The sequence below is a fragment of the Bacillus rossius genome, chromosome 3, assembly GCF_032445375.1.
Source record: "Bacillus rossius redtenbacheri isolate Brsri chromosome 3, Brsri_v3, whole genome shotgun sequence".
Classification (NCBI taxonomy): Eukaryota; Metazoa; Arthropoda; class Insecta; order Phasmatodea; family Bacillidae; genus Bacillus; species Bacillus rossius.
In genome coordinates, this window is record NC_086332.1 from 32,830,654 (window position 1) to 32,846,257 (window position 15,604).

Genomic DNA, 15,604 nt, shown 5'->3' on the forward strand with positions numbered 1-15,604 from the left:
TGTGTATGTATGTATGTATGTGTATATATGTATGTGTGTGTGTGTGTGTGTATATATATATATAAGCTTTGCAGTTAGTTCTCTATTGCAGATCTTGCTGCCCAATTTAAGTTGTTGTCATCTGCTATTTGTAGTGACAAAATTATATGGTAATTGGAAGTTAATACACCATTTATCACTGGAATGTAACTAAAATCATGAAATTAATCAGCAATTTGACAAAACTTTACTCAGATAACAAAAATTTTAATTTTTACTATGGTAAATTCATTGAGTATAATTTATTTAGCATGAATTTTGTATGAAAATGTAAGAACTAAAGTGATCGGAAAAAAATAACATTACATTCTTTCATCATGCATCTCTTATCAATTACACATTTTTACATTAATGAATTTGGCACATTTTTCAAACACATATATCTGCATATTTATTTTTCTGAGTATTTCTGTTCTAGACATGCTTATTAATTATGATTTTACTGTATAAGTGCATCATGTGTCGGTCAAAAAGAGACTTTTTTCGTAAAATAAGTACTAAGAAATATTTTAGTTTCATATTTGTTGAATAATACACTATTTTATGACTAAAGACAATGTATAAAAACATTACATGGAAATCTCCTGTTTTAAAATAATGACTAAAAATTAAACCACAAAGTCTTGTCCCTAGCTATTTGTAATAATTCAGGCAAATATTTACAATTAAGGGAGATTAGGTCCTGCCATCTTGGATTTTTCCATATTTTTTCTATAATTATAATTTTGAACTATTTATCCTAATTGTTTGGACTGTCAAGGCATAAATCGTATCATCCAGACCTTCTATACCTTGTTGCAACCACATATTTGCTAACAGGCTCTAGTCTGCAAGCGTCACGAGGAAACAACTTATTATTTCGTGTGGGCGACTGCAACTATCATGATCTCACCAGTTCACAAGTGTTGACTTCAACAAGTAGTCAAAGCTAAGACCTATGCCATGTCAGACCAAAAAATTTAGCACGGAAGCTTTATTACAAGTGGTATTAAAATATTTGAAATTGCAAGATGGAGGTGCTTAATCCCCCTTAAAATTGTTGCCTGACTAAGTGCACTGTATCCACTGACGAGAAGCTAATTTTCCAGTTTTTCCAGTTCTCAGCTGGATAATATGTACAAAATTACTTCTGTGAACTCATTTTTATACTTTTTCTTCATAAAATTCTGCAATTGGCGAAAAACTAAAAATATTGTTTGGTGTGTGAGACCGAGCCTTAAGGCAAAATGTTGCATATTTCATGCACAGGCTTGGTGGATAATTTATGAATCATTATACAATTTCATGAAAGCTAGTACATATGATGATCAGTTGTACCTGAGCTTGACTGTGACTATTGGTTGCCCTTGCGTTTGATCGTGCTGTTTTTCAAGTCAGCACACGCAGTTGTTGAAATCCCAGCGGTATTTTATAAAATTATATAGGCTTGAGAGTACTGGGTTTTGCTGATTATTACCCTTGTAGATTTATGCACCTGAATAATATTGGGTATCTTTCACCACCCTAGCTCCTGACCATTAAAGATTGGATTGACTGGCGTCACTATGGAACTGTCTGTCCACTTTCCAGCAAAATAAAGGTTCAAGCACAGTATGTGTTAGTCATCCCCATAATGACCTATCAAACATGTCGTGCAGGTACAGTCTGCGGTCTATAATCCGGCATTCTTGGGATCGGCACATTCTGTGATCCGGCACTAATCAAGCTGCATGTGTTCACATTTTTGCGGGTGAATCCATACATTTGTTCAAGAACGATAAGATATATTAGAGAATTTTTGTAAAACAACTTGTTTTTAATTACAATGTACTGTGTAGTAATTTTTTGTATTCCCTTTAAAACTATATTGACGTAAAATCGCCAATACTGCACAACTGTGGATCCTGAACATCCCGGATTAAAGAGCTTTTCTGTATAAAATAATAAATTACTTTATAATGGTTAGATGTGACAAATCATCTTACAAATGTACAATAATTTAAGACAATCATAATTTCATAGTTTTTTTTTTTTTTTACAAAATCCCCAAAAGAAAATTTTTGCTAAAGGAGAAGCGTAACAACTAATCACATAATCAGTCGTTGACTGATTTCCGTGACGTCACAGCTGATTGCATTATCTGCAGTAACAGTCCTCTATAAACTTTCTTCTTTACATTTTGGCAAGTTCCGACAATCGAAGGCCAAAACATTTAAAACATTACATATGTACTTGTAATACAGAAATATTCTAAATTTCAGGATTCCTTTTTGAACAGTTTCTGTAGTGACATCTATATCATTCTTCTCGGCAATCCATGATAATATTTGTTGAGAAAAATTAACCATTTTAGATGAACTTCTATTGTAAAATTGTCTAGTCACCTATTTTCACTAGCTGTTTGTACATAGAAGTTTTTAACTTGTTTTGAATATATGTGTCAAATGTTAACGAAACATGGAAAATCTAGTGTTTTTTTTTCCGGAGTTTATTTACTAGACAATACAGTCTGCAATGTTTCGGGAAGGTTTTTTTTTTTTTTTTTCACTGAGTAAGAAGAAATTGATTTGCATCTATAAAAATGCAACACAGCACCAACTCAACAACGAAACTAGCCCTGGTGGTTCGTGAACTCGTGAACACATTGCGTGGGAATTCACTTGCCGGAAACACACTGAACTCGGCTGACCCGTCGCTCATTTCGAGCCACTTGAGATGTGCTTCGTCACTCTCGGACTGTTGAAGCCACTCTCAGCGCGAGTTATGTGAGCAGCCACACGGCGGAGAGCACCGCCCACCTCCACGTGAAGCGGTCCCCGCTAGACCTGCTGACGGCCGGTGCCGACGTGGGTCCTGATATCCTCGTGTTGGCGTACACCACCTGCGAGTGCCACTGGATGGTGTATTCCGGCAGCATGCGCGTCATTGCTTGCAATCTGGAACAGTTGGAACATTTTTTTCCCCATCCTTATAAAAGGTTCATACATCTCCTTAATAGCCGTAAGCCTTTAAATTTCACTAATAGTCCTTAAAAACTCCTAAATAAATACTGATAGCATGCACGTAATGGTTAAAAGCAATATTTTAATGGTCTTTTTTTTTTTTTTTACTTGCAGTAAACTATGCTTTGTGCTTGCACAGTACAATTGAGGAATTTCATGCCACGTGATTAGGTTTTATACTTAAAAAATGGTTTTTAATATTTTTTTTTGTATTTTGTATCACACCTTTAAACTTAAAAAGGTGTGTACTACCGTCATACTTTGAACTTATTAAGTAAATGTAGTTAGTGTTCAAATAAAGTTTTATGGTTACAAATTTCAGATTAACACTTTTGCTTGGATTAGTTAGCTACATATTTGTTCCAGAGATAATTCTGGACAATAGGGGCTTATCTGCTAGAATTCAACTAGCCAACAAAATTATTTTTTTTGCATTAACTACTTAACATAGTTTTTTTTGGAGGGATTTTGTGATATTACAAATAGTTTTCTACCTTTTGATAGCGGTGAAGATGATGAAGTAAAGGATAAAACTCCTTAATTTTTGATTGTACGAACCATGTTATAGCTTATGAGATAGGAAGAATGGAAAATAAAATTTTTTGTATGGAGAAAGAGTAGCTATTGGGTAATTGAGAAACATGGTACTGTTAGTTATAATATCTCTATGTTATAGATAAATGTTTTGGTGAACTTTGTAAATCATTCTTCTTTTTAGTTTTACTGTAAGGTAACCTAGTCCATTTTCTGACCAAGCTTTAACAATAATACTTTGAAGGTGTGATAATCCGTCCTCAAGTATTGTAACTTACCTAAAAGTACAAGCTTCTGTTAAATTTGTTACAAAGTTTTGTATACCTGAGTAGCACAACGTTCATCTTCCAAGGTAGAAAGTACTTCTTGCTTCCATATCGTGAGCAGAATTTATCCACTCGACCACCTATGTTGTTGGCTATCCCACTGTCGTATCTATGAATACTGATGTTCCATGCAGTGCAGGGACCTGCAATGAAGGCCGAAAATGTAGTTAAACAGCATTAAAAATAAGAATATTTATGCAGGATGTCCCAGAAATCAACGTCAAGTTGAGAACAGTTGATAGATTACGGTTATTAATGAGTTATTGGTTTTATAAACTTTTTTCAATAGTTTTAAAATCCATACCCTGCACCAAACTATTTGCTACTGTGACTATTCATAATGTAAAACAATTTACTATGCTAACTTAGCAATTTTTTTTGAAATGTTGGCTCATTTAAGCAAATAACTTGTTAAGTTTTTATATTACTTTTTTTTTCAGTAGGAATAGACAGAATTACTCCATTTAAAATTTTTGCTGCGTAAGTTGAGCAGAGAAAAAGTATAGTATATTTGATTTCTCTTTGAATAGTCATTAGTAGTAGGGTTATTCACGATTAAGAAAAAATTTTAGTCACAGTATCTAATAATTTAGCGCAATGTGAGGATTTAAAATTTTTGAAAAAAAAAATAAAAGCCTATAACACACAAACTAGACAATTTTTTAAATTCATAACAGGAATTAATTGGCCTATCAACTATTGATGTTGAGTTCTGAGGCATTCTGTATATAATTATTAACTCCAACCTTAAGTATAGCCACACCATGCAAGAGTCACTACATATTAAAAATTAAATAATTTATTGTTTTGCAATGTTTCGAATGTTACCATTATTAGTTTTTTTCCTAGAATTCTTGGATGGACTAAATGTCTCATCCTCAGCGTCGTGATTAGAGACAGATAGAAACCTACAATATGATTCAAGGCATTCAGGGAAGGAATAGGCGATGGCCCTTTGAAAGGCACCATCCCAACACTTGCCTAGAGAGATTTCGAAGAATCCATGGAAACCCAGAAATATGATGGTTGAACCAGAGTCCTCCATTTTTCCTTCTCTTTCCACTCTCTCATGGTCACATGCAGTACTTGTACGCAGGGCCATCGAGAGAAACCAAGGGCTCTGGGGAAAATTATTTTATCGGGGCCCCTTCCTATTACTTAGTGTAAACTTTACAGTAAATGTAAACTGTAAATCCATAACTTGTAGGTTTTCAATGAATTATATTAAACAAATATTTGCAATGTCATCCTATCTCAGGGTAAACTCTGCATTAAAAAAATTTTGAAACTCAACTGGGCTCCTCCTGATGCCCGGGCTTGGGGTATTTTGCCACCTCTGCCCCTCCCTCTCGACGGTCCTGCATGTACGTTAATACTTAACGGTTCTGAGTAGTTTCCATATCTATGGTCATTTGGCGCTCTGTTTTGGAATTCAGGAGCCACGAGCAGTCCAAGTAGAAGAAGTGGTTCAGTTTGGTCGTCGTGGCAGGCAGAGTCGTGGAGTGGACTTCACCTGTGTGCAGATTCACCAACCTCGTCAACATTTAAAATATGCTTTGATTGCCCATGATAGGTGGCATGTGTCTGGCTCAAGGGGTTGCTCACTACCTGAACCTCTGATCGCCGTACGTGACCCCAGGCCACGTGAGCTCATGGGCGTCAACACCGAAGAGGGCAGGGGCAAATATTTAGGGTGCATTGTATGAAATACACTGTTGTTACCTGCGTTTTGGTCACCTTCACGCAATAACAAGAATCGGACACGATTCCGAACCGACTTGTGTTGAACTATCTACCAACGTTTGTTTCTCATTTCTTTACAGGGTATTACTGTGAAGAGTGGAATGGCACTAAAGAGAAATTTTTTAAATTTACCTTAAACATCATATTGTTGATCCCAAGTATGTCAATTTCACAATTGAAGGGCTCAGAACAAAAACCAGGTAAGTGACATTCAGGTAAAAATTGAGTTAATAAAATGTTTCATAAGCTGAGTATGTAATCTGTAGAAGGCAAAAATCAGGCAAGTTTTATGATGACCATGTGACACTTATCTATACAGAATTTACCTAACCTACTTGCAGAGTGACATTTTCTGTTAGGACAAAAAGTAGGTACCGTACGTAAGTGTTGTTTATAATTTTTTTCCATGATGGAATTAATTACTGAATAGCTGGAGAGCATGTGACATGGGTAAGAGTGATCTAAAGATGTGTTTGGTTTTACTAATAATATGAGTGAAGTTAAGGTGTATGTACATTATAATAAAATAATGTTGAAAGTAATAATAAAAAGTAACTTGTTTTATATGACGTACACGCAAATTTGCCAGTCCATGCACAAAGATTTTTTTTATTAAAACACTTGGAATTTCACATAACAGATTCACTCTTGTTCCGGATGAGAAACGTAAAGCTGAGATAGCATCCAAAGAGGGATGTCGAAGAGTTGCCTGAAATTAAAGTGAGCAATAAAAGCAAAAGCTTATGAAAATATTAAATCATAATGGTCTCTTCCCAAGGTACAAGTCATTACAGTAGGCAATATAACCCCCATAAAAAGTATCTTTCTGCAGGTCCAACTTTGCAAAAGGTTATGTGAAGTCTGTTGTGAATGATGTAGTTATTTATGATATCAGCCAGTAAAAGAGTGATGTTACTAAAATGTGTTTAATACAAGTTTTGATTTAAGTTTTCATCTGCCTATTACAGACACGTGTAATAAGTGTGGCACATGTGTAGTAAAAATTAAACATGCAAGTGTTGAGACAAGATGGCATTAGCGAAGTTAAAATTTTTTTGTTAAGTTCTTTCAGATGTTAAACATGTAATAGCACTAATAGCATATATTGTCTGTTGTGGTGGTCAAAATCGCAACAAAAACATTCTGAAATATTGGATGATGATGGTCAAACACCAGTAGAAGTAATCAATCATAAATTCTTAAACAAGGTCATACATACATGGCGTGTAATAAGGCTTTTGGGGTAAAAATGCAATAAATTTCTTTAATGTTTATGTTCCTTCGGACTGGATGGACATTGTAGAATAAATATGAAAAAAATTTAAAGTTACACCACTGTCAAAAGAGAACTTCTATCCATTGATGCACAAAAATATCAGCACCCGAAGATGACGTAGTGAAGCAATAGCATGGCAAACCATTAGATTGATTTGTGTTGAGAAAAGAAACCCATTTGTTATGCTTTTTAAGAAAACAGTTAACGAAGATATTCCATTTTGAAGAGTGACCTATGCAAAGTGATGTATTGGATGGCCAGGTGTAATTAGACTTGAACAACTCTACCCAAAAGGAGCGGAAACAAAAGATGCAAAATTCAAATATCTACAAGAAACAAAACCTCTAATTCCTCCAGTCCACCACGCATATTTTGACCCATTCCTAGTACATCTGCACAAGAAGGAAATCCCATACAAGAAAGTAGTGAAGACGTAGACATTGCAGTGTCGGGTGATGGAGAGATGTGAATCTAATCACAGGCAGTAGACGATAAGTGTGTTTTTATAAATGTTTGAACATAGACAGAGGTTTGGTTTGCTTTCACAAGCATTTGTAACAATGTAATTTTAATGTTGTATGTACAGAGTGTCACTTAACTTAGCTCTAACTTGTATAGTACAGTATACCATCCCAGATAATGCGCAAAAGAAATGAAAATGGGAACAAAAAAAGAAACATTAATTTCAACTTAAAAATCTAAAAATTTATGTACAGTAAAAGTTACAATCAACAGTAAAAAATTTTAAATGATGCTAAAATTTTAGTATTTTACTGAATAATTAACATACAATACATTTCAGTAATGTAAAAATAAAAGTGCTTGGTACTTGCTTCATAACAAGGATACAGTACTGTACGTACTCAGAGACTTCATTAGACACTGCGTGAGTTCCGAGAAGGCCTGTGGCGTTTTACTGTATACTGCACACAATACACTCGTCAGTAGAATTCAAATTTGCTCACTTGTAATAAAATACAGATTTATATAGGTATGTACTTACTGTATTTTTTCGTAGCATGCGCGGATAATAGGGCGATAAAAATCTTAATTAAAATATTTTACATGTACTAAATAATATTTTTTGAGTTGAAAAATATGTGTATGATGTCTATTTATAGTAATAAACAATAATAACACTTGTAACATAAGTTTAGAATTTAGTGCGCAATGCTAAACTTAAATAGCTATTTTCTAGAAATGAGTATTCCATCACTATATGGTTTTTTTTCTCAGCCCCTCAATTGTTAAATAGTGTTAAAATGAATAGTTGCAAAAAACCTTGCTTATTCTTAGTGTTCTTGTTTTCATCGTTTGTTTTTCATTTCAATTTTCAGAAGGCTGTTGTGGACTAATCATCAATCAGGGCCTGTCGGACACCATTCGGGACATGGCCATTGCAGACACTCGGCGCGGGAATGTCGGTGATTACCGGAGCTGTCGGTGAGGGTGTGGTGGCCGCAGACGGAGTCAGCGTGGAAGGCGAAGTCCGCCCGGAAGGTGAAGCCCTTCATGGTCCAGGTGTAGTGCGCGACGGAGTAGACGACTCGCACCGGCGACCAGCTGCGCACACTCACCGGCAGCCATTCTTGCTAGGGAGAAGTGGCACAGAGTTACCGGAGCAGTCTGGCAAGTCAGGGAAGTTAGGGGAGTTGGTGTCAGTTAGGGAAAGCCTGGGAATTTACTTAAAATCCTGGAAATGTCATTTCATTTTCCCGGAGATTCAATAAATCCTCGTAAGAAAATCCTTCTCGACAAAAGGTCTTGCATTCAGTTAAACCTCAATAACACAACCCTGAAGGGACCATAATTTTTTCACTTTGAAATAATGATGTTTGTATGTATTAAACAAATTATTACAAAATTTAATCATAATTTTTATATAATTAATGAGAGTTTTGTATTAACAGGATTTTTATTAATGAGGTTTCACTGTAATAAGTTTGAAAAAAATTAAGCACCTGACCTATTCTACCCTTTCAATAAATTTTCTCCGATAGTAAGTACCTTGAGAAACTTCTTAACAGGGATTTACAATGTAGTAATTTGAGTCTGAAAGTTTTTTTTTTTTCAGACGGAGGTTTTTAGTACACAATTACTTCAGAAATACTGGTTATGTTTTTGTACAAAATTAATGTATGCATTCTAACTGTGTCTTTTGCCTGAATACTATTTTTTTTTTAGTTTTTTTATAATTGATTTGATAAATAAAGGAGTAATAAGATATGAAGAAATGAAAGTGGCGAGAGAAGTAGGCCAGCTATAAGGATGGTAGAGGCTGGCTTTTCTTTATTGGTTTCAGAAAATTGCAAAATAGGTAAATAATATTAAAAAAATGTTTGTGGAAATTTATTGCAGATCTGTGTGTACGCCCTGAACTGTGTTTGAACATGCGTGAAGACAACGCGCTGCGTACTACCTATAAAACTGGTTGTATGGCAGGAAGGCGCTCAGTCAAGGCACCTTATTATAAGTGAAATAAATGGTCTTGTTGACCACTGAATACTGAATTAGGTATTCATTTATAACATTCAGAGTCCCCTAAGAGCATTGTGTTAACATAAAATTAATATTTCTAACAATTTCAGAGTTCTATGTTGTTCGATCCATAAGGATAGATAATGTAAAATGAAATTAACAATCAGTACAAGGATAGAAGATGAAAAGTACTAGAGGAGAGAATCTGTTGAAATGTTTACAAGTTTTAAAAAAACATTTTTTTTGCACACTCGACTTGAAACATTATTGTACTTTATTTGAGCAAATAAATCTACTAGAGTTCTTGTGCAAAAACTGAAATGCAATATAGAAGACTAGACACGTCACCTATCCTCAACTTAACTGATTTCATTTATGTGTATCTGTTGCTACTCATATTCATATTTATTTACGTATTCCATAAAATTAAAATTTACGTAAAGTTTTTCCTACTCAAACATTAAAAGAATACCTAAGGCCACTGCACGTACTTATTTGATGAAGTAGGCATGTAGCAAAGCTTTCAAAGTCATTTTTATATGATAAGGTTTTAAGTTTGGTTTCCATGTATGTCATGGATGTTAAGTGCTGTTTTCAGATGAGGTTTGCTCAGCGCGTGAGCTGCCCCTAATCAGCGTAGAGCTGACCAATAGGCAGGTTGTATGCAGGGCCATCGAAAGGGAGGGAATTTAAAATTAAAACAATTTTTGATGCTTTTTTTACTCTTATAGTAAGATAAAAATCACAAGTTTATTGCTAATAAATTCCACTTGAAACTTTGGGAGTTACGTAATATCTGCAGTTTGCTAAAGTTACAGCCATGGTAAAGTTGAGTATTTAGATTGTGATGTTATATTTCTTTAGGCGCGTTATGAAAAAAATAAAAGTGTAACATGTAACAAAACTTTCACAGGATGAAATAAAAGTAAGTACAAATTAAAATTATGATTGTACTTTTAAATGATATACTTTGGTGATTGATAATTGAATACTGGTCTATATAATTAAAAACATTTTTTTATTGTGAATATTAGTGATATAAATTGTGTTTAAAAACTTTTTTTTTCCCCTGTATTTTCAAGTGTATTTATATAAGTGAAGTTATCTTCCCATATGTGTAATTTATTTGCATTATAAATTATTATATAATTATTTAATAAATAATTAAAATTAATGAATTATAGTAAACTTTCAGCATATTTATTGATTTTCAATATTTTAAAAAATCGCTATTATACCACATGAAATAATTAATTTTATACATGTGTTTATATTAATATTGAACCCAGAATATTTATTTAAATTTTTTAATTTGATTGAATTTATACTTTACCAACTGTATTCATAATATCACTCCAGTGTTTTCATTACTTTGTTTCTATTAATTATTTGCATGCAAAATTAAGTTAATTTTGTACCACATCGAGTAAGTATAACTTAACGTGCATACATAAGTACATGCATACATTTTTTTTAAAATTTGGGTATTGAAAAATTGTACATTAAGTATTGGGGAGGGGGCCCGACAATATTATTTCCACTTAGGCCCTTAGCTTCCCTGGACAGCCCTTGCTGCACGCAGCATTTGAATAGTATGTGTGTGCCCCTACATGAACAGAAATTTTAAAATGAGTTTATTATGAAGTGTAACATTTATCTGCTAAATATAACCAGTAGGTTCAATAGAAGTTTCAATATTTAAAAAAAAGTCTGTGTACTATCATAGTACTCAAATCATCTCACCTACAGCAAAATTAGGTTACATTTTTAATTATTGAGAATCTCAGTTTTATTCCAATTACGAGCTAATTTTTTTTATTATGAATGGGTCCTTCGACTTACAGAAGACCTTAAATACAGCCCTAGGTTTGATTGTTTTTGGACTAGGCCTGTGAAAATGATGCAAAGTGAAATTCAATTAGAATGTTTAAAATATTTTCAAAGTTAAATTGAATTGTGAATATTTTTCGGCGAAGCTATGTTGCACTTATTTTACAAGAAGCAATTTGAAGTGAAAAAATAAAATTGTTTAATGTTTGTAATATTTGAACTAATTAAGTGATTAACCAATTGGGCCCTATATATAACATAATTCAATACAAATTTTAAGATAACCATGTGTAATATTAATATTGAGCATTCATAAAAGCAAATAGAGTGCCATTTTTTTTAAAGTATACCTACATCTTTGTTCAAGCAAAACAGACACAACAACAACAACAACAAAAAATTCATGAGTGAATCTTGGGCTTTTCAGTATTTAAAAGCTTTCCAACAAACGCGAAGCTTCATATCAAGAGTGAATCTTTGCATCACAACCAATGCTTCAAATAAAACGAGTAACTAATTTTCCTGGCAAAGTCAAATTGAATACTGGAAAGAGTTTCGAAGCTTCAAATGAAAAAAAAATAGCTAATTTGTTGGCGAGGTCAAATCGCATATGTACTGAAAAGAGCTTCGGTCGGCTCGCTCGGCGGGAGCTCGGCACACGCCCGGGTCGGACGGCTCAGTCCCCGCGCCGGCGCGTCCACACAGGCGAACTAGGCAACCGCCCAGGGCGCCAAGTAGCTGGGGGCGGCGCAGCACGACACACAACAGCTGATATCATATGTTTTAACGATCATTGAAACTAGATGAAAATGGATTATTTTAACAGTTTGGAAATGTTTATATTGATACAAGTAATTATTTAAAGTCCACGGTGACATGTTTATGATTTGTAAAAAGTAAAAAAAGTAAAAAAAAAAAATACACCAGCCTTCTTACATTTGATTGTTGACAAAATCTTAGGCTTACGTGATGTATTTTTGAGGCAAGGAAATTTTTGTTTTGGGGTGTCCAGCCGGGTTGTGTGTGTGTGTGTGTGGGGGGGGGGGGGGAGGAGAGGAACTAGGGTTTTTTCGTCTAGGGCGCCAATTTACCGTGCACCGGCCCTGGGAACCGGGGGGGGCGTGCGGCCTCACCTGGAAGTCCCCGCACAGGCAGGCGATGGTGTGGCCCGTCTCGGACAGGACCAGCAGGTGGTCGGTCTGGGACAGCGGCAGCTGGCTGGAGACGCAGAGGCAGCCGCCGTCTCCGCACCGCGTGTGGCAGTGCGGGTCCGGGATGAGCCTGGCCAGCTCAGTCACCTGTCGGGGTCGCCCGTCAGGGGATTTAATTATTTATTTATCTATCGTCTTTATTGGTGGCGAAGTTAAGGCGGGTACGCCTTTTCTTACACCTAAACCACTTTTCTGCAACTACACCAAAGAGTTGAATATTAAAAAATTAAGCATGATATAAGCAGATGTTGACTAAATATTAAAAGAACAAAATTAAAATTTTTAACTTAATGTTTGAATATTAACTATTACAAAAGATTCAACCATAACTAATTTTAAGTACGTAATTAAAAACTAAGTATAGACATACTGTCGTAAAGGGGGGGGGTTTCGGATGGACGAAACGGAGTAATTTGGGCGCCACCACGTGGAAGGGCACGTGGACCCGGCTACGAACTCTCGGCTCAGGGCCGTGACGTGACCCGTGTGGGGCTAGGCTAATCTCCCCCCTCGTGCGTCGTGTTCGTGGGCTCTTGAGGCGTCCCACACGCCTCGGAACTTAGAGAATTATACACGTGACCACTGAACCACACATTCTGAGCTAGTGATTTTATTACCAGCGAACTTACACAGGCGAATTATTACAAGGCATGTTACAAAAATGTTAAAAGAGTTTTACGTAAAGTACTAAAAAACACCATTGCGGGTGATAACCAGTTTATAGGCTGACCAGGTCACCGCGTGGCCTGGCCTCGAGAGTCAATCACGTATTACTCGTACGAAATATCCGTAAACGGAAAACAAATATTTATGCAAAAGAGTCTACCACCTGGAGCAGGTCTCGAAGAAGTTAGAAGGTTTTAGATGTATTTAAAGATGCAACGGAAACTAATGGATCAGTGAACAAAAGAGATGAAGTCGACGAGGTGCGCGGGCTTATTTATAATAAACAACCTTTAGTTATGGTGTTATTTCTTATTAAGTTTAAAAACTATTGGCGGGTAGTTCTGCGGATGCCCGCATGGGGCGCTGCGCCGTCCTTACTTACTAAAACTTGAGGCGTGACAATTAGGGATATTTTATTACATAAAAAGGTTTATACATTATGTTTATTTTAATAAAAGAAAGGGGTCGTCGCACCGACTCTAGCACCGCCTCTTGCCGGGCGTCCAACACACACACACACACCTACACACGCACGGGGCGGGAGGTTTGAATAGAGGGTGGTGGTGGGAGGAGAGGGGGGTCAGTTGCGACGTGACGTGGCACATCGGGCTAAGGGAGGGCGTAGCCCTGGTCGACGTCAATACATAAAAAGGAAAGTAATTAGGTAAACATACAGCAAATAGTATCGAAACTGGAAAGAAAAAACAGAATCAAGCAGTAGGGTAGCGGCGAAATGGTAATGGTAAGCAGCTGTTACAAATATGTTTTTTTTCCAGCCTGTACTTAAAGGAAGCTAGATTTTTTTGTTTGCCTTGTCGCTTGGTCTAATTTATTCCAGAGCCTGCTACTCATGGCATCCTCAATCATTTTGTTTCTGTTATTTTGTGCTTTTAACTTTATTTCGACTTTTGTTTGGCGCAGTTAAGGCATGTACCTACGCCTTCTTGTACACCGATGAATGATCTACCAATTTAACATCCAAGTTTAGTACTAACATAAACCCTTTAAAATGAATATTAAAATTTACAAAAAATATATAAAAATATTGTTAATACTAATCTAAAACATATTAAATATGGTTTTAAATAGAAAAATATTAAAATACAATTAAAATTTATACTATGATACACTCCTCTTATACACACACACACACACACATTCATTCAGCATTCCCTTGGTTACGTGTCCGTGAATTTAGAAAGCCAATTTTTTATAAGCCTTTTTCTAATTTTTGTATTTGCATCTAAAATAAATTCATAAAATAACTCTAGTTAATTTTTTATGAAAGATTTATTTTCCTACAAAAAATTACTTTATTTAATGTTTTTTTATGAACTTTAAGGCAAATATTTTTTAAGTCGTAAAATATACTGACAACATGAAATCATGAGGCATACAGTTTTGGGATAACCGTTCGTTTGTATGTAGCCTTCGTCTTTTAACATTTTGTTTTTAGTATATCTTTCATTAAATCAATAATAATAGTTTTTCCCATAACCAAATAAAACATTTTTTTAAAACTTTGGAAAACCAAATTTTTTTAGTGATGTAGGAATACTGTACTAAAAATTAAGTTTTTGAGATGAAGGCCACATACAAATGCTTAACTCAAAACTGTATATCACATAATGATATTCTTTCAGTAGATGCTAGGACTGACAAAAAATTGTGCCTTTACATTCATAAAAAAAACATTAAATAAGGATTTGTTTAGTTAGGAAAAATCTTTTACAAACAATTTAATATGGTTATGAAATTAATTAATTTAAAATCATATGCAAAAATATGAAATATTATAAGCAACATAATTTAGGGTACTACCCCCTTAAAGCTATTTGATTACTGTTTTTTTTTTAAATTTTCGAACTGGGTGTAAATTTGCACTATTCGCGTGTCAATGTATTAATTTAAATAATTTTTTATACAGTTAAACATTATCATTTTGAATTTTCAAGTCATGGTATCTTATAGTGTATCGATATTTTATACTTTGTTGGTTCAGCAACGTAGTACATATATTTAATTATTATGAGCTTTTTTTGTTTTAAATAAATATTGGCCTTATATTATAGTACAACTTTTAAAAAATTTCTTGATATAATTAAATTAACTAAAATATCATACAGCACTAAAAATTATGCCTTTTTTATTTTACACAGTATTTTACTCTATGTAAATTATGAGAATAAGTATTACTGAAAATTATACAATCAGCTGATAATCTATTAATTCTCTTAAATATACTACTTTATGTTAAAGTTTCAACTGAAGTCTTTGTTGTAATTGGACATACAAAGTGCTTTAAAGATTACGCCCATGCAAAGTAAATTTTTCACTTACCAAACCAAAACCTACTGATAATATTTCACTTCAATTCTCAAATGCAAACATTTTATCTTGCAACTCATTTACTCAACATTCTAATCATCTCACTTGGAACAAAACTTAGCTACCTGAAATATAACTTTCATGTGAACAAATTGTGATTTGAATAGTTTTGGGCAGATAGTCCGGAAATTT

The 15,604-nt window shown here is 34.6% G+C and overlaps 1 protein-coding gene across 1 annotated transcript in view; it reads right to left on the minus strand.

Moving 5' to 3' along the window:
• Positions 1-334: 334 nt before the first annotated feature.
• The window catches only part of LOC134531262 (uncharacterized), a 140,894-nt gene continuing 125,624 nt past the window's right edge, over positions 335-15,604 (minus strand). Inside the window, exons 13-17 of the mRNA XM_063366953.1 lie at positions 12,341-12,505; positions 8,332-8,491; positions 5,262-5,393; positions 3,879-4,023; positions 335-2,954 (exon numbers count right to left, since the gene is read on the minus strand). Coding sequence (XP_063223023.1) covers positions 2,780-2,954; positions 3,879-4,023; positions 5,262-5,393; positions 8,332-8,491; positions 12,341-12,505 — 777 coding nt within the window. The 3' untranslated portion in view covers positions 335-2,779. The remainder of the gene's footprint in view (positions 2,955-3,878; positions 4,024-5,261; positions 5,394-8,331; positions 8,492-12,340; positions 12,506-15,604) is intronic.